The 24278-nt window shown below is 39.9% G+C and overlaps 1 protein-coding gene across 1 annotated transcript in view; it reads left to right on the forward strand.

Annotated features, from left to right (window-relative positions):
* Positions 1-472: 472 nt before the first annotated feature.
* Positions 473-24278, forward strand: part of LOC129568961 (putative uncharacterized protein DDB_G0285119) — a 41774-nt gene continuing 17968 nt past the window's right edge. Inside the window, exons 1-2 of the mRNA XM_055447300.1 lie at positions 473-1419; positions 23550-23712. Of these exons, the coding sequence (XP_055303275.1) occupies positions 23677-23712 (36 nt within the window). The 5' untranslated portion in view covers positions 473-1419; positions 23550-23676. The remainder of the gene's footprint in view (positions 1420-23549; positions 23713-24278) is intronic.

A 24278-nucleotide genomic window follows, 5' to 3' on the forward strand; every position in this document is an offset into this window, starting at 1 on the left:
AAACACACACACACTCACGCTCACACTCGCATGCCTCGAATCGACAGCGTGTATACTAACATCTGCACGAACACTGAAATCGCCTCGTTCGTTCGAATTGATATGCATTTTGAGCTCGGCAACAAAAAAGCAATACAACAACAACACAACGTGTGGATACGAACACGAAAATATCGTCAGCAGCAGCAGCAGCAGCAGCAGTGGCGGCGGTGGCAGCAACAACGACGAACAGAGAGATAGAGAGAGAAAGAATAAGAACAAAAGTTCGAAGCGACCGCGCTGTGCATGTGTGCGTGTTCATATGGTTTGACTGCGCGTGTGTGTGTGCTTACACGGGCGATAAAATGGTTTTTGGTGTGATGCAGATGTGGTAGTGTGTGTGTGTGTGTGTATTTTTATTTCATAAATGAGTGCTTTTAGCGTTTGAAGCATTATACACTGCTCTATGTTATTCCATTGTATTGCCCCGCTCACTGTTACTCTAAATCTTTGTCGATTTGATGTGTTGCGTCCGTTTGCTGCCGTTGTTTCGTTTTCGGCTCTTTGTGGCACTGAAAGCAATGCTCACAACGAATGGAAAAATCAGTAAGACCTGTGCACTGCATGATATAGGTTCTGTTTTGTAGCGTGTGGCGAGCCAAACAGCGATACATTCGACAAACAAATCAAATGTTCGCTTTTTATCAACAAAAATTTGCAAATAAATGGCAATTTAACCAGTTGACAGCAGAGGAACGAGACATTCTAAATGAAGAAATCAAAACTAATGAAAATCACGCAATAAATTCGCAAAAAAAGACGAATTTGAATCGGATCGAAAGGGTCGATCAACAACGAGCATACATTTTGGAGGCAAAATATTTGGACCAAGTGTTGAACTGTGAAAGTGATGAATTGATTGAGAAAAAGTTTGAAAGCATCACAACAAATCCACTAAAGCAATGTGAAATGTAACGAAACGCAATATAGACAGTAAATTTCTGAAGAAATGATCGAATAACGAATGACTTGTGTACAAAACGTTTGATCCAAAAGAGACAAGACAGTTTTGGTGAATTGACAGTTGACTTAAGAGCCTGGGAAATAGTGAATAAAACAGGCAGAAAAACCACGAAAAAATGTGAATTGACAAAGCTGACAATAAGATTGAGTTCAGCTGAGAACAGAAGATACTGATGAAGACAGAATCGTGACTTGTGTGAAAAGTGTCAAAGCCAAAAGACTAAGTGTTAACACTAAAGGTTTCATTCGAAGTTCAAACAGCCAAGTTTCTATCGATAAAATCATAAGCCAGTGCACAGATCTAATTTCAAGTGTAAGAACTAAACTTTAAAAACAATCATACAGATTTTGAATCAAGCGACCAGTGTTTCGCTGTCAAAATTAAGCCGAACCGAATTTTTCTTTTAAAAGCCCAAGGTATGTGAAACATAACATTTTTGCTTGCAAATTTTCTGTTTAAAATTCAAATATAGCGTTAAATATCATGTGGTGATCATCTAACGGCAATATAAGTACTCATATCGGGCATAAAAATTGATTTTGAATTTTCGCGCGCGCATATCGTTCAAGTCAACAAATCGTCGTCGCCGTTGCCGTTGTCGTCTTGTTGTCGTGCGTTCTTTCAAAGTGCCCGTGCGTTTGCACAAAATTGGCATATGTAATTTGTTATCAGGTTTTTTTTGTCTATTACTCTGTGTGTGTGTGTGTGTGTGTGTGCGTGTGTCGTGATTATTGTTATTTATTAGTTCTTATATTTTGCTCTCTGTTTCTCCGTATGTATGGTGCGCGCTGCTGTTGCTGCCTATTTCATTTGATTGTTCTTTATTTGGTTGATTTCTATCGTTTCGTTGGCTACAGACACACATCCCGTACGCACGTATACGGACACCCAGATCACAAGTACATGTTTGTACGTTTTTCATGTGACATGATGTGCACGACGAACAGAAGAAAAAAACCCGAGTTGTGCGGTAAATTAACTAATACGTTCAACCGTGCACACATTCTCGTCGATCGCGTTGACATTTTTATTGGCCACCAAAATATATAAACACTGATGAGTAAAAAAAAAACACACCAATTTTTTCGGTATAAATCGCGCTGTCAAAATTATTAATTCCGATTGTCGCCTGGAACAGATGAGCCCCACTCTTCTGTCTCCAAACTTCGATGAAGTGACGTTTAATCAGTTGTTCGATTTTTTTTTTCATTTCTCTCGTCTACTTCATCTGTTTCTTCATTCGTTCCAACATTGATTTTGCGATTTTTTTTCGTTCGCCCGTCAAATATCGCAAATAAAATGAATTCAAATTGATTGCTTTACATTCTTGAATTTGTTTTTTTTTCTGTCTTCTTCGATGGTCACTGTTTGGTTGATTAATTTCTTTTTTCGTGTTTGAACTTTTCGCCATCTAATTGGCGAAGGAAAGGTAAAATCAAATCGGTGCCGCCGCCGCCGCCACCGCCACCGCTAACAAAACAAATACCAGTCAGCAACAACAGAAAAAACAACAACAGAAAAAATTCCTCGTTGTGTGTTGCGTGTGCAAAATGTGTAGTTTTCGGCGAAAACGGAAATGTCTTGCGCTAGCTCATCTCTCTCACTCACTCGCTTACTCGCTCGCCCATTATATACACACATTTATTTTTATTTACATTTTTACAACGGGATTGTCGATGAGGTTGAAGTTTTCTTATGAAATTGTGCCCTTGTTTGTGACGACAACAACAACAACAATAACGGCTACGACGACAATATATCCGCATGTGCTTGAGTCGCAATGAGTGAGTGTGTGAGTCGAGAAATGAAGCGAGCGAGAGAGAAAGAGAGCACAAGTGTGTGTGTGTGTGTGTGTGTATGTCTGTGATTTTTAGCTGATTTAAAGTGGATCGGAATTGAAAATGCTCTATGCGCGTGCAAGAGTGAGACACACCGAAAATTTCATTTGATGTGCATGTGAACGTGTAACGAAATGCTGACACGATTTTCGTAAATGCTAAACGTTTGTGTTATTTCTTCGGTGTTTTATGTTTTTTTCTTTCATTATTTCTTTCCTCGTTTTTTTTCTCTCTCTCATTTTGTCTGGGGCAAAAGGAACTATATCAATTTAGATGTGTCGCGTGCGATGCATGCAACGACGCAATGTCTGTATGCGTTTTCTATCATTACTTCTCCATAAACTCAAATTTTCTTAATCACCGATGTCAGTTTGACAGTGGTTGTCCGCATGCGAGGCAGTGTTACAGAATGATATGAATTTCGTTCGGTAGAACGGCAAGCGAGAAAAAAAAATTCTGAAAACGAAACGGGCACATTTTCTAGCACGAAACTTCCGACGTTGCCGTATTAACTTGTCGAAAAATTAGATATGGAACAAATGTTTCAAATAAATTTCAAATCAAACATAAACTTGCATGAAAAATGGATCTTTTTTTTCTGCCTTCCAATTTTTTTTTCTCTTTTCTATAAAATGCATACAAACCCATAAAAATAATAATAATAATAATAATTGATTGTCCTTTTCAAAGTTGTTTCATTTCAAATTTTTGCGCTGAGAATTCAATTGAACAATTAGCTTATATTCGCTTCAAAACAATTTTTCATTAACAAAAGCGAGCGCTCGCCAAAAAACAACAACAACAAAAACATACACTGGGATGTGTCACATAGACTGTAATCATTTGAAGTGGCTTTGGGCAACGATGAAATTTTTATTGGTTTTAATTGCATTAATTTTGTGAATGAAAATGACTAAATGCTTGAATTCACACTCACACATACAGTTTGAGCTGAGTGTAACGCGCGAGAAAGAGCTAGAGAGCGAGAGAGCGCACATTGACAAAGAGAGCATGGTACTCACTTACAATGTGACAGTCAATCATGAGCCGATAAACCGATGAAGAGAGAATAAAATATGAACGAATGGAGAAACGAGAATGAGTGTAGTTGGAAAAAGAGAGTAACAAATTCATTAAATTTTGTAATCAATGTAATGCACACAATGTATAGAGCAGAGCGTACGCTCAACGTTTGTAAAGGAATTTCTATGCATAGCAAAAGATGGAATGAAAACATTGGGAGAGTAAGCACGAGCGCTAGAACAAGAGAGTGAAAAAAAGGAGAATGAGCGAAAGACTCAACAAAAACAATGCACGGCTAAAGAGAAAACAGTCAATCCACAAATTAAAAAAAAAATTGTATATATAACAAAACAAGCAAGTTTACAAGGCATGTTATGACATGCGGATAAAACTCTAGCCACTCGGAGAAGGTTTGCCGAGTGAAATTCTCTCAGCCGTAGCAAGCGAGCGAACGAACGAGAGAGACAAATCGAAAGAGAGTGCAATAATGTTGTTCTGTTGGTTACATGTTCTTTTTTGCTACTGTTATTGTTGTTGCTCTCGCTCTCTCTCTCTCTCTCTCTCTCTTGTATGATGCATTTCAAAGGCTTTTCTAAATCACACACTGAGAATATATACGCATACATACACTATCCGGCAACATACAACGAGGCCCATCGCATCGTAATTAGAACAATGGAAAACCGAAAGCGCTCAATACCCAACCGCACAAAGAAGTGCGACGAAAGAGAAGAAAATAAACAAAATACAACAATAAAATGTGAAATTTGCGTTTATTTATTGCACGCTACTCGGCCAGCAAGTTGTCAGTTGACGCTTTAGCGTCAATGCGAACACATCTTGATGGAGTGTCATAAACTCATGAAATTCGCTTATTAGAAAAAAAAGAAGAGAAGAATACTCTATACAGACACACATGTATATATATATACAAACTTACGAGGCGCATGAAATTGCACGGAAAATATGCCGTCAACCGACGTCGTCGTTGTTTTTGCTGGCGGCAGCGGCAGCTCGGCAACAGTGCGAGACTTTTTGCGAAAACTATCACTTGTCGGAAAAGCGTAAAGTTTGTTGTATTTTCCTTCTGAATTATATTTTTCTACTCGTTCGCATTGTCATTGCATTCAATATGGAAGAGCGACCACAAGATAAGGAAAGCATATCGTGGCAAATCATATGTGATTGGATATTGATTCATGCTCAATTTCTCTCATATTGAATAATTCGATGTGTATTCTCACAAGCACATACTCACCTCACGCGCTCTCTTTTCTCTCGCTCTGTCTCTCTTTCGTTCTCCAAATCGGTGATGACGACGACGACGACGAAAACCCTTCTTCGATTATGTATATCATATTTATTTTATCGTTATTTTCTCCTTCTTCGGTTCGCCAGTTGCCAATGGCTTGTCATTCCACATATATGAGTTCGATTGAGAGCTATCAATTTTACAGGTTCCAACTAAAAGTTTCGTTGGTTTTCATTTCATTCAAACACACGAGCTGCACCAGTGCTGACGTGAGCATGATTGTGCAATTGCACAGTTTTATCGCGTTCTTGTGGCGCGTAAAATCAACTACGAGCAAATTAACTCTATCAAAACGAAATTTTAGCGAAAATTAAAATGTTTGTTTGTTTATGATCCTTTTGAGTTCAGGATAATTCAACGACTGTTCGAGAAAAAAAAGACAGAGAAAGAAATTGTGTTCAGTCATTGCGAAAGAGCAAATCGAGAAAAAAAGTAACTCTAATCATTTTTCTCGTTGGGCAATGCAAAAAAAAAGAACAGTAGATAAAAGATAGGTTGAGAAATGCCAAGCAAACGCATCGTAATCACGATATCGTACCGTCAATTCTATTTGTGCACCGTATCGTACTAATGAAACGAGAAAGAATAACAGCAACAGCAACAGCAGAGCAAGAGAAAAAAAGAGTAGCTGCTCAAACCAACCAACCAACAAAGAAACAAAAACAACTGAAAATCCAAAAGAAAAGAGACAAAAACGAGCAACCAAATCGAGAGAAGTGAAAGAAAAAACACCAACGAATCCGAATAAAATGCTCTATGAATTCCAGTTTGGTGCTGTGCGATAGAAGGGGATGGCGCCAGTACTTATTTGTTACGTCTGTTTGGTGCGACTGTACATACTTTCAGCTTATATTTGCTGCTATATGGAGTCGGAGCCATTGTATGTAGATTGTGAATTCTTGTGCAGCATTTTATCATATATATTGCGTACTGTGTGTATGTTTCATTCCGAAGGCAGCAGTTGTAGCAGCAGCACCATTTTTCTTCGGCCGATTCAAGAGTTGGCTTCGGAGTGCGCTCCACTCTTGCTCTGTCTCTTGCTGCTCATTCGAACTGTTTGTGTTGCTTGGTCTTCAGAAATGGCAACCAACATAGGAGCCGTAACATCTATTCCCTCTCGTATTTGTGTTGTTGCGTGTTTGTTATTCCATTCGACAAACGACCGACAACGACAACGACTACAGAGAACCGTGCACACATAACACATCAACCAGTATAACATGCTATAGTCACATATTTTCCATCATTTCATTCCACCGATTTCGTTCTTATTCTTTCCTCTCGCCTTGCGATCGTGTATGGAGAAAAAGAAATATAGAACTCTCAATCAGAACGAATTTTCTTCACTCGGCTCTCCACCGCCATCTCAATTTTTCCATCGGCCCATTTTGAGATGTTTGTTCGATTCTTGTGTCACTTCCTTTTTTTTCCCTTCGGTTGTTTTCCCTCTTCACTTTCCTTTCGCTTGATTTTTTTTTGTCATCATTAGGAGAGAGCAAAAAATAATTTTCGTGTGTGTGTGTGCTTGGCCCGGATTGAGGAAAAACCTCAATTATTGAAAATGAAGGATCTGGTGCGGAGCGGAAAGAAAATCACATTTCCATAACAATGATGGATTGTATACTGATTCCACGGGTATCAGCGGTTGGTTTCGTTGCCTATCTATGGAATAATGTGTATTCGATTGACGGTGTCCAGGCGTCGAGTGCAAACGAGCCTTTAACATAACTGAAAAAAAAAATATTCCAAAGAAAACTTTCAAGTCATGCGTCTAAAATGATGTGAGCATGTGTGAACACTAAAAGCTTCCAAAAATTAGCTTTTTTCTCATTCATGTTTGACGTTCGCCGCATACACACAATTTTCCCAATTCCATGGTCAATGTGTGTTGCTCACAATTCATAATGAAATACAATACTCGATCATGTTAATTACCTCCCTCGAATTCTAAATTGCGAAAACCAAATCAAAATGAATAAAAAAAATTTTCAAAAGAATTTCGAGTATGGTCCAATGTTGATACAATTGTATAATTGGAAAACATCATTTGGCCGTTGGTGTTTTTCAAACACAAACACATCATTTGTTTGGCTGTGACATTTTGATGTTCAATTCATGCGAATAATACTGTGGCGCCCACTATTTGTTAAGATGGAAAATTGAGAAAATGAAACGAGGAGACAGCGAGTGGGAGTGAGAGAGAGAGAGAGAGACAAAGAAGAAGAAAACCGAAGCAGAAAACCGTTTTCTCGTTGTTCGTTCTATTCTAAACAAATGGTCCCTCAACATATTTTCCAATTTGATGATTGAGGATGGTTTACGTGCACTAAATTCGGTTGGCAATGGTGAAGCGAAACCGCAGCACATCACCAACAACCATTCTTCCAAATGCTGGCAATCAAATGAAAATGTTTTCTCGTTTGCCAAATATCGTCGCTTCGGCTCATCTATCGAGGCGCTCGAGACTAGCTGTAGCAGGAAAATGCGATGCACGTTATGTACGTGTGGCAGAATGAAAATTTGGAAAAACGAAAATGTGGCGCAGAAAACAACAGTATCGAATGAATGAGTGGCGAATATTTTTAGAAGGATGCGCTGTGTGCTCGCACGCACATTGTTTCCACCTCGCTCGGTGCTGTCTCTCTGCCTCACCGTATCTATATCACGTCACTGTGTGTATTGCCATAATCGTAACTATAGAAACAATCGTTGCTTCGCATACAATGCAGAATACCGCACCAAATTCGCTTTCGGCGCACGCTTCGAACCAACACACACACACACACACACGCGAATTATGCATCATGGGTACATAGGGAAAATTTCGAATGGTGGAAGAGCATTGTGGGCGGTTCTTATGGGAAAATCGTTCGCTGGATCGTACATAAACCGAATCGAAGTAAACAACAAAAGCAAGAACTTTCCAACGGCAATGCACACATACACACCAACACTTGGCATTGTACATAGGTGCCGAGTCACGAGTAAATGGACATGAATCATTTATGTGATATGTACACAATTATTTACCACCCGAGCAAAGGAGCACAGGCAGAAAATCCCATTTATTATTTATGCTGGGCCGTGTACATAAAATGTTAATTATGTACAATGCTCTCGTGTGGGGGGGAGGATACCCGAAAAACAAAAATGGGAAATGGAAATGGAAAATCGTACCCATGTCTCTTTCGTCCTTTCCCATCTCGTTTGCGTTTTTAGCGGCCGTGTGCTCGAGCGCTTTTGGGGTACACAACGTTATGTGTCACATAGACAGAACGGGCGAGAGAACGTGAGCCGGAGAGGGGGGGGAGAGAGAACGAAAGCGAGGCAAAATACAATGTGTGGTTGTTTTTGTTGGTGGTGAATATGGTGTGTGTGGAGGCGAATACACGATGAGAGATGGTGGTGGCTGGCGTTTCGCAAACGAAACAAGATATTTTATGTAACGATGGGCTATGATATTTGTGATGTAATTTTCCACAATTTTGCTTTTTGTGTTCCACACAGGATTTCAGTTCAACATGCCAGCATTTCACTCGCCTCTCTCCGTTTTTCACTCTTCATCTCTCTTGTCTCGCTTTTTTGCGGAGGTGGAGGGAGGTTTCCCAACAGCCGCTCTACAATTTCGCCATATTCGGGGTGCACAAGAGATACGGGATGATTTATATGTGCACATCGCTTAAGCGAGAATATAATATACCAAATATATAGCGAATGCACGATATCAGGCGCGTTTGCCAAATGACTGGATGGCACAAACACACACACACAAACACACAGCCAACAAGGCTGTGAGAAATCCAACAAAAAAGATACCGAACGGTAAAGCTTAATTTCAATCTTTTTACGATGTGCTGTTGCTGATGCTGATGCTGTTCGATGCTCTCGTTCGCAGCAAAAATGGCAAAGAGATTAAACTATCTCCGTACGCGAAGCGAGAGATGATTTGGTTTGGTGTGTTTGTATTATTGTTGCCAAGAACATATCCAATATTCAAATATGAGTACGCTCGAGTGCCGTCTATACATAATTTAGCACAGTTATGTTACTTGTTCAACGTTCATTCGTTCGATGGCTTTCGCACTCTTGCTCCGCACCAACGTCTCTCTGCACGACAAACCACATTCAATACTCCATTTGAAAATTTGATGTTTTGGATACCGTTTTGTAGCAGCATCTAATGTGTACGGTACATTCGCATTCTGAATATAGTGCTAGGCACACTCATTCGATCCGTATGTGTTTTATTCGACCGACCGACACATTCTAATCATTTGCGCCTCAATTTCGAGGTTTCAATCCAACCCCAACGAATTATCACACTCATTATTAAAAAATGTTTCGGTTTGAATGGAACAGCTTTGAATGCAATGCGCCACATGAATCAGTGTCCACCGAGTGCAGTAGCGGTTTGAAGTTTCATCAAGAATGTTCATTGACCATTCTTAAATTTCAAACATCACTCCTTCTGTCGATTGTGAATGAACGATTGTTTTGGAAAATTCTCCACCGATGAATGACATCCGTAACGAACAAGAGGAAGCAACCGAATCAAACTGATATCTTTGTTCGAATGCTGTTATCCATGAAACCGCGAGACTCACACTTTCACATGCCAACCGTTCTTCTTTTTTTTTGAATATTTGTTGTTTCGTATTACTGCTGGTGCTGCTGTTCGCTCATCTGATTTGAATTTGATGCGGTTAGCTTTGAAAGGCATTGCGTTAAATGCGGCGACGACGACGATGACGATGTTGACGGTAACAACGAGACGGGTTAATCGAATTTCACTACATGTCACCCATGTACAAAACCTATTTACAAAGTTTACGCAATTTTCAATTTTCCCCAATTTTCTTTGGCTGTGATTTTTCGCTTACCACAGTCGCCGTCGTCCTCGTCGTTGTCGTTATTCTTGCTCTCTTCATGCCATTCATTGTCCGACGCCGTTGACTTTTAGTTTGATTCTTTCCGTCGCGAAGGAGAAATGAATATGTGTATTTGTAGCATCGATTACACATTGGGTGCGAAAGAGCAAGGGAATACACGTTTTTGGTCGATGTAAAAAAAAGAGACATCGGCAAAACAAGTGTATGAACAAAGCGGCACACGAGTGGAAGCGGTGGCAGTGAAAAAATATAAAAAAATGAAATAAACGAATCAAGCCATAATATGTCACATATATGGGACGGTTTAAAGCATGCTCGGGTTCAATTCATTCACATTTTCGGAAGCCCATGCGTTTGATTTGTCTAAAGACTTTGCACATTGAATTGGCTGCTGCTACGCCAGTCAACACAAACTACCGATAATGGACGGATGACAAATAGAGAACGGCCGCAAAACGGGAAAAAAAATATGCGACTGATTTATCGTCGTCGTTGTCGTTATCGTCGGGCGATATAGATGCACAATCTTCGAACATAATGCTAAACCAAATAACAACAAATGAAAGAATTTTATTGGCATGCGATCGGCCATGTTTGGTATGTTGTGTGTGTGTGTGTGTGTGTGTGCTGTGCCGTGCTGTCGAAGTGAGCGAGCCATAAAAGTGGCGGAGCGCCACTTCGATGACGTATTCAAAAATCTAAGCGCATCGCATCAATCGGAAATCGGATCATCGTAATCAAATATAGAAAAAGCGGCTGCCAAAAAAAGTGGCATATAAGTCAAATCAATCATTATCATCTGTCATTGAAATCGAGAGTAAAACCGAGCTGAATGTCAATGATGTTGTTTTCTTTTTATACTTTTCTTTCTCTCTTGCTTTGGGACTCTGCCTCTCGCTCCCACTGCATAGCAGCGGCTGTGAGCAACGTGTGTGCTGCTCCTTATGTAATGCAAAAAATGGTATGAATCTCTCTCTCGGCATGGCGTGTGTAAAATCTTGTTTGGTGACATAGAATTTGAATGGTTTTTCCTCTTACTACTTTTCGGTGTATCTTACGCGGGTGACTCGTATTCCGCGACATGCGTGTGCCTCTCTTCGTTTTTTCCGTTCTTTCTCTTTCATTTTACAACACATCGTGGTTGGCAGCGAGGTTGTGTTACGCTCGGACGACGCTTTATGTAAATTGTGCACACAGCGATCAGCTGAGACTGATGTATCGATTATTTATTGATTAATATTAATAATCGTTGTTGACAGTGCTGCCCGTAGCACTGGAAATGACACATACGCTCGGTCTTCCGATTCGCCTTGCGGAAAAAAAAACGAATCCGTAGACAAGTGCATCAAGTTTAAAGCACTTCAGTCACATTGTCTTCCTCGAAACAATCAGCCGAAGGATTGTTTACCGTTGTTTGGTGTTTGTTTTTCTTTTTATTTGGTGTGCGCGAACTGTTGCGCCTATTTTCAATTTGATTCAAATTTACGTTGAACCAACTAATGAGAATAGGATTAGAAAGCTCAACGTGCATTGAAGCACTGAGCATTTCACGCATTTTTTTCCATCGTTTTTCTTTTTTTTCCCATTTTGTTTATCTCTCGCTCTGTCTTTCTCTCGTTGTGTTTCATTTTCTTTGCCACAATTGCATTCAAAGCAAATAGGTTAATGTAAAGTGTTCGTTGGCTCAAGTGAAATACGAAACAAAAAAAGTTTTTGAAAAAAGGTTCGAAAAAAAAGAAACACAACACACACCATCCATGGTGCAAAAACACGAACACACAGGCGCAGACATATAAATGAAAGAGAGAGAGAGAGAGAGAAAAATGGCAACGAACAAAAAACCCAAGGCACATCGTATTTCATGTGTACTGAATCCATTACGAGATGAAATGCAAAATAAATTAGAAATTTTCTACGCGGTTTGCTGGTGCCGTGCGCGCTCGCTCACTCGCTGGCTGTAAGTGTGGCTGCTGCCATTGTGCTCTAGCTGTTATTTTCTGATTTCCATTCATTCAAATTGTTTATCTCTCGATCTTCACATTTTCTTGTTTTCTTTTCGTATTTTCGTTGTTGTTGTTGCTGCTGCTGCCTCTGATTTTTTTTGATGCTGTTGTTGTTATGTTCATCGTGCAACACACCACATCATCATCATCAGCATCAGCAGCAGCAGCGCGGCATTCTCTCTCCACTGCTGCTGCTGTTGCTTTTCGGTTCAAAAAATCTCTCTTCATTGTGCGCGCTGGTTTCTTCATTCGACTTATTTGTTCGGCAGCGCTCCTCTGATGAGAGACTGACGAAGAGATTGGCGTTGAAATCGTTCCCGCTTTCGAATGAACGGCCGACCGAGGCGAGAAGAGACTATTTACACACAAAAAACAGCAGCAACAGCGGCAACAGCACAACAGCACACACACACACACACACACACACACACACGACACATGAGAAACAAAAAATAAAGCGACCGAACAATGAACAAATCGAAATCGACAAAAGTAGTAACATCGGCTCGAGCGCACACTCATGACGCTCGGTACACTAAAATAATTTTCTAAAATTAAAACGCCAAACGCCAGCCACCAGAAGAAAGAAAAAGAAACGCAATAACAACAACAGCCGAACATATTTATACACATTTACATGAGACAGAGAGAAGAAAAAAAACAGCAGAAAAACAAAAAGCGTAGAAAATATTCAAAAATCGATCGCACCGAATCGAATATTCGGCGCACACAGGCGGCCATTATCATTTCGAAAAGCCATAAAAATAAAAATGATTTCGATGCTCGACCGAAGGACTTTTTCAAAATGAGCCAACTTTATTTTTATTCAAATTCTCTCTCTCTCTCTCAACACACACAATTCTCAGTACATTCAGTCACTGACTCACGAAATTTACACATTCAATTGCCGACGCCGCCGCCACCGCTGTCGTCGATGCCGATTTCAACGGATTATTTTTAAAAATTCAGTGCGTCGATTACAAGACCCTCGATCAATTCAATTCGATGCCAGCAAACGTTCCTCCGATTACCACAAAATGATCAAAACTGTTGCCTGATTAATCTCATACATCGGCTACAGTTATTCGTTTGCCATATTTTCATGAACTATTTAAAAGAAAAACAGAATTAAGTTCATGCGAATGTGAAATCGGTTATACAATTTTCTATGAAGAGCCAAAGAGGCAGGCCGAAGAACGAACACAACACAGCGATCCGCAGTATATGTGCGAATATGGAACAAACGTTAAAGCGAACAACATCAAGTATTGAGTCATGCTGCTAACATTTCACTCTGGATCGTAAGCAGTTCAACGTATTTATTTCGCTGGTTCCATTCCATTTTCTCTTGCTCTTCACCTCGCCAGCGAAGAGCAACACCGTTTGTTCATGTGGAGTGTGCGAGTATGGAGAGAGACCAATTTAGATCGGCAAAAAAGAATAAGAATGAATTTTTTTTTTTGCGAAGCGATTCAAATGCAGTGGTGAAATATTTTCTGTTTTCTTTTCAAAAGATCATTAAATTTGGTTGATCGTGAAGTTGACCGTGCTTTTGGTGCTGAAAATCCCAAGCCGAGCGCGCTTCCGTGAAGTAATGACATTAATTATTTAACAGTAAAATGTCTAGTGAGTTTCACCCGAGCGGAGGACAAAAGTTATTTCCATTCTCTATGCTTAGAACGGTTACAGAGATGAACAAAAAAACAACGGAGAAAATATAATGTGCCAAGTATCCAATAAAATGCCGTTTTCTCGCTGCCGTTTGAAAAATCGGTGTTTTTTCCTCTGCTGTTGTTGCTCAGGCAAAAGGCTACCAAAAAAGAAAAATAGCGCGAGCAAATTCAACGTCTCATTTTTTTCTCCTCCCGTTCCTGTCATTTTCGGCTCTTCAGAACTCACATCTCTCGCCTCTGCGTTGCCACTCTGCCGGTGCTCGTCTTCGCTCCCTATTTTTGGTAACTGCTGATGGCGGTGTGTGTGTGTGACTCTTCTCGCAATGCCTTGAATCAAGCGCACACAATTCCATTTCGTTCGGGAATAAATTACTTTTTTTCCGTATAACATTGGAATAGAAAAGAGTATTTGAACACGTGTACCAGTGTGCTCGAGCTCTCGGGCTCGGGCACAGGCAAAAAGAGAGAGAGAGAGAGAACGAATGAATGAATGAGTGCGGCCGTTGAGTGCGATTACATTTACAGCCGAGGAACGATGAGAAAAGAATAATTGTGTTAGGGATTCAGACGAAAATGTTCCGCAAAAATAGGGGATTGGCTTTTTGTACGTTGAATGTGCTCAGCGACGCGATATTGTGAACGACGTTCAATTTCGTCGGAATCAGCGTAGGAACCGACAAAATGAAAAAAAGCAAGCGAGAGAGAGCAAAAGAAGAAGCGTAAAGCAACGGCAATATCGTATAGTACAAGAAAAGAAGAGACCAGCGCACAATAAAAACACACAGAGAGTGAGAGACGCGATACGAATTTTCCTTCTTGTCAGTGTGCCACAAACAAGAGCAGAGAGAAAATACAATTGGAACGCCAACGAGGCGAACGCGACGTTAGCCGAAAGGAATAAAAATTTTCGCTTTGAATACAGTCATAATGTGCCAATATGGTTTGGCTTTTTGCGAATTGAGATGGAGAAATCGGGTGAATCGTAACAGCCATTAGAGTTATGGGTGAAAATTATTTCAGCATCCGCACCAAACTCTCTCTTTTTCTCTCTTTCACTCTCTGAAACAATTCGCAAACACCTGCTTATCTTCACATTTTGAACAATTGTAGAGCGCCATCCATAATTGACGGCAAAATCATCTGTAAATAGCCGTAAGTGATTTCGACATATTGTGAAATGTTGCGAAATCACACCAATTAGTACTGAATTTTGCCGTCATTTATGGACGGCGCTCTACAATTTCACACTTCGTATTTTGTATGTATTCAATACAAGATTATATGCGTGTGTTCGCAAATGAACGAACACGGTCCGAGAATCGTGAAATGAAATTCCATTTCGGTTGGCACGAGTGACTGTGGATTTGGCCGATATTGATATGGTGGCTGCAATGGGCAAATAATTCGATTCAAATGGAATCAAATATGAATAAAACAATGCCACTAGAATCGGTCAGCTGAATTGATCTTATCGACCATTGTGTGACATATTTTGTTAATGAATACGATATTATGAGAATAGTCGGGGCTCCGCGTATCGTGAGATTGCACTAAATTATGATTTTCCAATTACAAATTTAATGATGAATAAAATGATCCAAGAGCTAAACTTGGTAGCGCTCACCGCCGTGTCTCATTGAATATTGTTCTTCTCAACCTGCAGTGGATCACACTGCAGCATCAACAGCGGCCAAAGCACCAAGCTCCATGCATCGCTATGACTTGATAAGTCGAAGTCCGAGCTCAATACCGATCCGTTGCACAGAGTGCGCGCTCTCGAATAACGTAAATTGTTCGAAAATATATCGACGAGCGCAAAACTCAATTTATCTGATGAGGCCTTTTCGATGTTTCAGTGCATACGTGCAACGCGACTGTCATACGATATACAGCGAGTGAGAATGCGTGCGTATGTGTATGTGTTTTTTTTTCGAAATATAAATAATTTTATGCTTTTTTGCTGTGGATATATAGCATATAGATAGATATATGTGTATATACATTCGATTCAGAGAGAGTGAGTGTGTGTTGTGTTATTGTGCTATGTGCATATAGTGGTTTTTCATGCTATCTCTGTACACATCAAGCATTTTACATAGCGCGCTCGTATTCCAATCGGCTTGATTTATATAACATTTCAACGTTCAGCTTCAAGCACGTAAGCATTCCGTCTTATGTATTTCGATTTTATATTTTGCGCATTAGCTCATGTACGTACATACGTACATTATGTATTCCGAAGCAGAGACTAAAAATGAAAAACAGATGAAACACAAAAGGCCCCAACGAACAACGATCGAATGCACAATACCAGTCAACTTAATGTTTGGCAGTAAAAGTTCAGACCGTGCGATAACAATATAAAATAGCGAAACAAATGAGAATTGTATGTATTCGAATCCTCCAACTTTATTTATTTACCACCTCAACCATTGATTATGTGCACATAGCTTGAGTGTGTAAATAATTTTTGCAGCTCGTGTGATGCGCTGCCTATGTACGGTGTTTTCAGATAAGGCACAGCGATTATATTCGTCCTTCTGTTGTTTACGCTGCTGCTGCTGTTGCTGTCGCTCGTTGCCTCGAGTACATACAACATATCCAATGCGCGTTCGTGTATTTGATGCGTGTACAGTCTTCACATGCTTCGATGCCACCAAAAGTGGAAAATATCTCTCTCCATCTCTTCTTGCCGAGCATTCTATGATATTAAACTTGTACATAAAATACTCTCACATAGTAAAAACACATTTCGGAATGTCGAATAGCTTTGTCACATAAAGCACTGTGTGTACATATATGTATATAAAAGTGTGTGGTGTGTTCCGTTTTATGTAAGGCCGAGGGAAGAAAATTCTACAAACACCGCACTAGCACTATACATACTAGCGTCATCAACATCATCATCAACACCAAACTATTCGATATAGATATATATGTACTACAATATATGCGTGCATATCGTATGTATATATAATTCTCGCGTAGCAATAACATCGTATCGGGCGAAAAGCATTTCGACGTTCAATTACGTTATTATATTTGGTTGCTGCCCTGCTGCTGCCCCTGTCACAATGCTCGCTGAATATGTGACATCGTACGAATTTATCCATAAAATCATTGAGCAACGATACAGTCGAGGTGCGTTTGATCGATCCCACCGATAGCGATGAGGAACGCAATTCAGCGCGACTATTCTGTGAAACTAGATCAAATTGTTGTGGAATAAATGCCACAATTGGTCAGCACAATTCACACTTCGATCGAATCCGATTGAATGTTTCCCGACAAATCTGCAATCTTGACATTTTCAACGGTTGATTATCATTATTTTAGTTGCAACCTCGTCATAGTTACCGACTCCTATCGATTTAATATTGTTCGCCATTGAGCTGAATATTGCCAACCTACAACGGCAGAAAAATAAAAATAAAAATCAAATCTGAAAAGAGAGAGAAAAAAAACTGAGACTGATCGATTCTCTTTTTTTTCCTGTGTTCTGCGATGTTAGTCTCCATTTTTCACCGTGCTTGAATGAGTGGGTTTTTGCTGTGAATTACACTATAAAATGTAGCCACCATCAACATCATCACACAATCATTGTCATTGCTCTCCATGATTCGGTGTGTGCATGGGTAGAACGAAGTGAATGCTTGTGACGCACATTGCATACCGCATTTCGTGTTTCTTCCTCACACTCACTCACACGCACACACACCAACACAAACGCAACAATTCACATCCATCTCGGGGTTGTGTGTGCGAAAATGGATTCGGTCGATGCTGATATTTCATATCGAAAATTCAATTGCCAGCGAGATATCTCGTCGTCGGTGGAATAGGCTTTAGCATTATTGTGATGAGATGGAAATACACCAACCGCACTTTATACACACGCTGTGTCCGCCACACTAACTCTCTTTCTCATATACACCAATCATCTATGAGAATGATTTTCTCTGCTATCCCATTTCGAACGATTTTTCTTCTTCTTCTTCATTTCGACTCATTTTTCCCGTCCATTTACTATGAACCATATCTCTATTTATCTATCCGATAGTGTACATAGAACAAAACTACATTACATTTTCTTTCTCCACAAAATGCTCCATTCTCTCTGGCGCTTTGGGTTTTCTAGTTTTCTTTTTCATTCTTTTCATCTGTCTTTTCTTTCATTCGTTCGCCCTCTCTCTCTCTCTCTCTCTCTCTCTGTGACTAAACATTCTTCCATTATTCAAAAAACGTAAAACTATACACATACAGTAAATTGGTGTCTAATCGGACCGAAATTCCGTTGCAAATGGATGAAATGAAGACAAAATAAGCGGATGGCTGACACACACACACTTACTCCATACGGTCGATCCATTGATGTGTCATTTCATTTGATATTTACTTTATACTATCAAAAAGCGATGCTCAGGCTTTTACGTCTTTCGCATGATTACGATTGCTTATGTACAAACAACGACAGAGAGTGAGAGAGGAAAAAACCCCAATGTGTTTCTATATACATACATATGTATGTATATATAATTTGAAGCGAGCTAGATAAACAAAGCGAAAGTAAAAACTCAAAAAAGCTTTTTCATCACATTCATTGAGAGTCAGCCGAGAAAGAGAAAAACTTTACACTCGTTCGTTCGCTCGCTTTACTCGCTGAGAGAGAGAGAGAGAGAGAGAGTCGAGAAAATTGGATAATGGATTTGTGTAAATGAAAAATCCCAAAAAAACCGAAATAAAACTCATATACGTAAAAAGAGAAGAAGAAGAAGAAAAAAACACCAACATGAAGCCGAAGACGAGTGTGTACACAAAGCAACGGCGTTTAGTATCAGTCAACGTTTTGGTGACGCAACCAGCGCATTCAAAACATGCATCCACACACGAAATTAGAGAGATGGAGATAACACAGCGGCAGCGGCAGCAGCAAGCACACACAGTCATTCGTAGTGAATTTAATTTTTGAAATGAGCGTGGTTTTAACGCAACCGAAACCATCATTGCACATTCTTACGCACGATCGTCACAACGACGTTTTATCCAAAGCTCAGTACACAACACATTGCCTGTTTCTGTACTCAAATTTATGGCGGCAAATTTAAATTTTCTCTCGTTCGCTCAGGGCAGCTCGCGAAAACAAACCAATAAAACACCAATTCTTCATTCATTTAAATCACATGATTTTTCAGTTGGACGTCAAATTTGCTGCGCAAACGAATCGTTTCGCTATTTGAAACTTGGCTGAGGAAAAATATTTCGTTGCTGTGTGTGCATGATGTTGTTTTTTCTTCAGTATTTTCTATTTGAAAAATCGAAATCGGTGTGGAAAAATCGGGTCGAATGTTGTTCGTTTTGTGTCTACGTGCACAACAACTCAGCACAGCAAAGCTTGTACGTCAAAAGCATGACTATATGTATTAATGTATTATATATATATATTTTTTCGCTATTCGCGCGCTGTTCATTTTTCACAAATGAGCGTTATTTTTGCCGTTGTTGCCATTGCTATCGACGATTTTCAGACTTTTCAAGCTTTATACAATCACCTCGCCACACATAACATTTCTAACGATTATTTTCAAAACCGACAGAGCTCAAATGAAATGTACGGTGTTGATGTTGTTGTTGTTATTGGTGGTTTTTTTTTCTTCTTCTCTCTGTTCGTTTTACGTAAAAGCAAAGGCACAAAAGGCAGACCCAAAGCGTAGTTAAACAGAAAATTCATTTAAATTATTGCCTACACATCGAAACGAGCACTCGCTTCGATTGTGATTCGCGTGTTATGTGATAGAGCCGCCGTTGTCATCGTCGTCGTCGTCGTCGTTGTTGTCGTTGTCGTTGTCGTGGTTCACGTTGGCACAAATCAAACAAAAAGGGAAACAAAATTGACTTGTTAGTCACAAAGAATAGGGATGGTGAGCATGAAACCGAGTCTAGTTCAGTTGAAATGAATCCCGAAGCGATGAAGAGGGCGCTGCGTTTGGAATTCCCTATTCGAGAGATAGCGAATCCTAAGATACTGTTCGGCTTTGGGTTCCTTTTCCAACAGACGAGCGGAAAAAAGAGACAGAGAGAGAGCACACGATATCATCGACAATCGATGTGTCGACCAAAGAAGCGAAGCAAAGCCAAGTGAAGAACACATTAAAACGAAACACACGAAAAATATTTGGTATCGCTTTGCGCCGAATGTACACACATTGTGTGTTTGTCGTGTCGGCACAGAGGATTAGGTGGGCTGTGCCGTGCTGTCCCCGGCTCAGTCACCGAGAATTTCAGTGAACGGGCGAAAAATGTGGGTACAACTCGAACAACAAAATATTGAGTCCGGGTATTAAACCTCATAGCATTTATCACAAATATATGTACGTATACATATATGTATGCCGAGGCTGTGTGTTATTGTTGGCAAAGATCTCTTTCCTCCGTCTTTCTGGTGTGCTTCGGTCTTTTCGGTACGCTATTCATATCAACAGAGCATTTTCGGTCGTTCATATAATCAAACGAATGGTGTACCCATATAATACACAAAAGAGTACAATGAAAGTTCGTGCATTTCGAGGCAGCCACGGCAAAGCAGTACCAAGAGTCTTTTTTTCGGGCTCGACAAGAGTGCGAGGAGAACGGGAGGGAGCGAAAGAGTGTGTGTGTGTGTGTGTATGTGTGTATGGATTTCCACAGAACACATTCACATAAATCGAATAACAGCATCGAAATAATAATAACAATAATGAATCCCATTCGAGCGCTCGCTCTTTCTCTCTGTGTGTCGTTTCATTCGTTCGCCCGCTTCGAATGTGCCGAATGGGCAAACAGAGGCATATGACGACGACGACGACAACGACAGCACAGAACATGCACGATGTGATGTGTAATATTGGCTCTGTGGCTCAACAACACACAACACTCGCTATAGCTATGGCTCTTTATTTATACTTCATGTTATACGAACCAGAGGGAGAGAGAGAGTGAGTGTCTGTAGAGCAAAATGCACAGGGCTACACGATATTATTCAAATCCACATCTCCAACAAAATAAAATAACGAGCACTGGCTCTCGTTCAAATTCGTTCGTTTGTCGCTTCGTTTATTTAATGCTGCCTTCGCATCCGAGAGAGCGAGAAATAAAGCGAATGCCAAAGTGCCGTAGATTCATCGCATGTTATATTATTATATTATATTGTATCTACGGTATTTCTGCCATTGCCGTGCTGTTCTTGTTCGACTCTGTTTTATATTCCCGCTCTTGCTTTTCGTTCATTTGCGTCTCTCTCGCTCTGTGTTCTCTTGACGAGCAAACAGAAAGAAGCGAACACAGAAGAAAAAAAACAACACACAACAACGACCAATACGCATAACACAGGAAAAAAAACCAATATCGAAGTTGTTGTTGGATTTTGAGCTCAAGCATACCAAGGAAAACGGTCTACGAGGAATTTGAACAAAACATCGGCACCGTAACCAATGCACTACACGAACTGTTCACGATTCAGCCCGATCTGGTGACGACAGCAACCGAATCAACTTCGGATCGTCAGTATGCGTATGGTGAATGTTCGAATGCTTTCTACACACTGTGGATATGTGCGGGGCCAAAACACGTTGTATTTTATATTTTATGCGCAGAGCGAACATTTTCAAGTTATATTTTTAATGGAAAAAAGCGAGAAGCAACAAAACAGTGAAGCGAAGAGAAGAAGAAGAAATAAGAAGAGAGGAACAGAAAAAAACATCAACAACCCATAGAATAAAGTCGGCGCGCTAGCGATATATATATATATATATACTTACACACAAAATGCGATATAACATTTTCGAGCTGAGTGTGGCTCGGCTCTCGGCTCAGCATACAGCGCTCTCGGTACATTTGTTCATTCGTTCGTTTTACGTTTTCTCATCATCATCATCATCGAACAGTTTCTTCTTTCTCGTTTCGTTTGTTTCACTCCATTCGCCATTTGATGGTTTTGTTCATCGCCTGATGTGCGCATATATATATATTTTTATATTGAGATATACGGGGCTCTCTCGCGCGCTATAGCGTTGTGTGTACAACACTCTCTGCTATTGCCGTCCGTATTGTTTGCTTCGTTCGGCTGGCTCTGTGTAGCAAACGATGATATGACGAGATGTGGTGTATACGAAAAATTCAATGTAAATTCTCGTGTGTCGTTCTCTTTTTCCCTTCATTCGCGATTGTCTGAATTGTGTGGTGCTGTTGCCGTCGTCGTCGTTGTCGTTGTCGTCATTTCTGTTGTCGTTCTCTGCTCTCTGTTCGCCCGTGCAATGCGTTGCTACAAGACTCTTCACCGTGATGTGCTTTGTGTTGCTTAATCGTATCTTATGACTATTCGTTCGCTTCGCTTTTCGATATTGTTTTCTTACTTATTTTTTTCCCCTACTTCTTCTTTTTCATTTTCGTATTCATTTGATTCTTTTATTCATTACGTGTATTTTCCTCTCTTTCTCTTGCATTTTGTTTCTCTTTCTCATCGTTTGCTTCGCCTTTTTATTTTTCTCTTCTCTTGTGTTGTTATTGTCGACGTTTGTTACTTCTTCTTTTTTTCCTTTCGTCTATTCCTTTCTCGCTCTTTCTCTCTGCCGTTTCGTGTGTATGTGCTTTTTCCATAATTTTTTTTTTCTTCTCTTTATTTTATTCGCTTTCGAGTAAATACACTGTATGTTTTGTTGTTATTTTGCTTCTTTTTTTTCGACTTCTCTCCATTGCCGTTCCATGAAATTAAAAATTGCGAACATAAAGAGACTTTGCACAACAGCCCGATGCTTCATAAGACACCAAATCCATTTTTCTTTACTTTTTTTCTTCCTATCGCACACTCTGGCTTTTCTCCAGCCCAGCAACACAGACACACAAGATTTTGTTTACAACCAAAACGGTAAAAACGAAGAGAAATAAAAACGCCAAAGATTGTTTCACTCAAAAATATAATCAAACAAATGAATGTCCGTTGCGAGCGACTCATGTGAACACTTCCAATTCCAATGCCGTGTGCCAAACAATAATAATGATGAGAATGAGAGAAGGAGAGAAATTTCGAATTAAACTCAAGCCATCACCAACAATCTCGTGTTGGTGTTGTATATGCGAGGATCTCTCTTCGTTTTGCATGTTAAAAACTGCCAACGATACCACCTAATGGTCTTTTGGAATGATATGTTCGGGCTTTCGATCGATTGTTCGATGGTACATAGAATGGTTCTTGCTGAGAATCGAGCTATGCTTGCGCTCATGTGCGCGCGCACACACACGATCTCTTTCTATCGATGCATCGAAACGCAAAACACGGAACTCAGTATGATCATAATGAGTTAGCCGTTTTGTTTACTATACACGCGCAATAAACTGAATATCACAAATTTTTTTTTTGCGCAATCACCATGAATTTCCAATATCGCTCTCTGCCGTTCACCTAACAATGCGATTGAGGAAGCAATGAATGCAAAGCGTACGGCAAACGAGCACGCTCGCGCTCTTTCGTCAAAAAATGACTTTTATGGTTTTTACGTTAGTCACACAACGGTACATTATGATTAACAATGACACCGAATTTCCTTAAGCGATCCCATGCCAATGCCAACATTGGCGCATTTCATCTCACGGCGAGAAAAAAAAAATGCTGAAAACTGATGTATCCCATACGTCTATGATCAAATACACTCAATGTACATATATTGCTGAAGGTGCTTTCTAGCACACGCAAATCTTTATCACATACATTTTTAATACATTCCACAAATAATCGGCTAACCATTTCTCTCGTTACTTTTCTTTCGTTCATTTGCAGATTTTTCACGAAAAGGAGACACGAAAATAAAGCCAAACCGAAAGCTTTTCGTCTTATTTTCGTTTCGTGCATACATTTTATTTCGCTTCGGTTAAATAAACGATGCTAACAACAATTGAACATCTGGATGGAAACAGTTGCTCATCATTCAATGATTGAATCGGTAAGTAATAGGTGATTTTTCTTGAGAATTTTTGAGAAAAAATCCACGAATCAAATCCATTTCTTATTTGGAGATTTAGTGCGAGTGCATTATTGACGCGTGCAAAATCACGACAAATTTCCTCTCGTTAATGATCAAATATTTGCACAGGCACATTGGCAGTAACAGCGGCTGCCACACCATCGATGCCGTCGTCGTCAAATGAAAAGTCAAACAAAAAGCCAGAAGCAACCAGATATATCTTTAGTCAATATATGAACATTTTTTTTCGCTGTTGTTGTTGTTATTGTTGAATTAAAATTATATTCTATGATGTATTTGAACAGCATTCGCACGTGTATCGCGCTTTTAACTGAACTCAGCGTATCTCTGTTTGTTTTGTTTCTACCACAGCCATTCATGAATTCATTCATGTAAACATTTTTTTTTTTGCAATCAGGAACTGTTTTTCACGCTCATCGTGAAACAAAAATAAAACAACAACAACGGCAGCACAGTACACGAATCGAGCAAATAAACTACAAATACAAAAGGCGGCAACAAGCCAAACAAGGCACAATAGATTT

The sequence above is a fragment of the Sitodiplosis mosellana genome, unplaced genomic scaffold, assembly GCF_009176505.1.
Source record: "Sitodiplosis mosellana isolate CC-2019 unplaced genomic scaffold, AAFC_SMos_1.0 Smas_scaffold_30, whole genome shotgun sequence".
In the NCBI taxonomy this organism is placed as follows: Eukaryota; Metazoa; Arthropoda; class Insecta; order Diptera; family Cecidomyiidae; genus Sitodiplosis; species Sitodiplosis mosellana.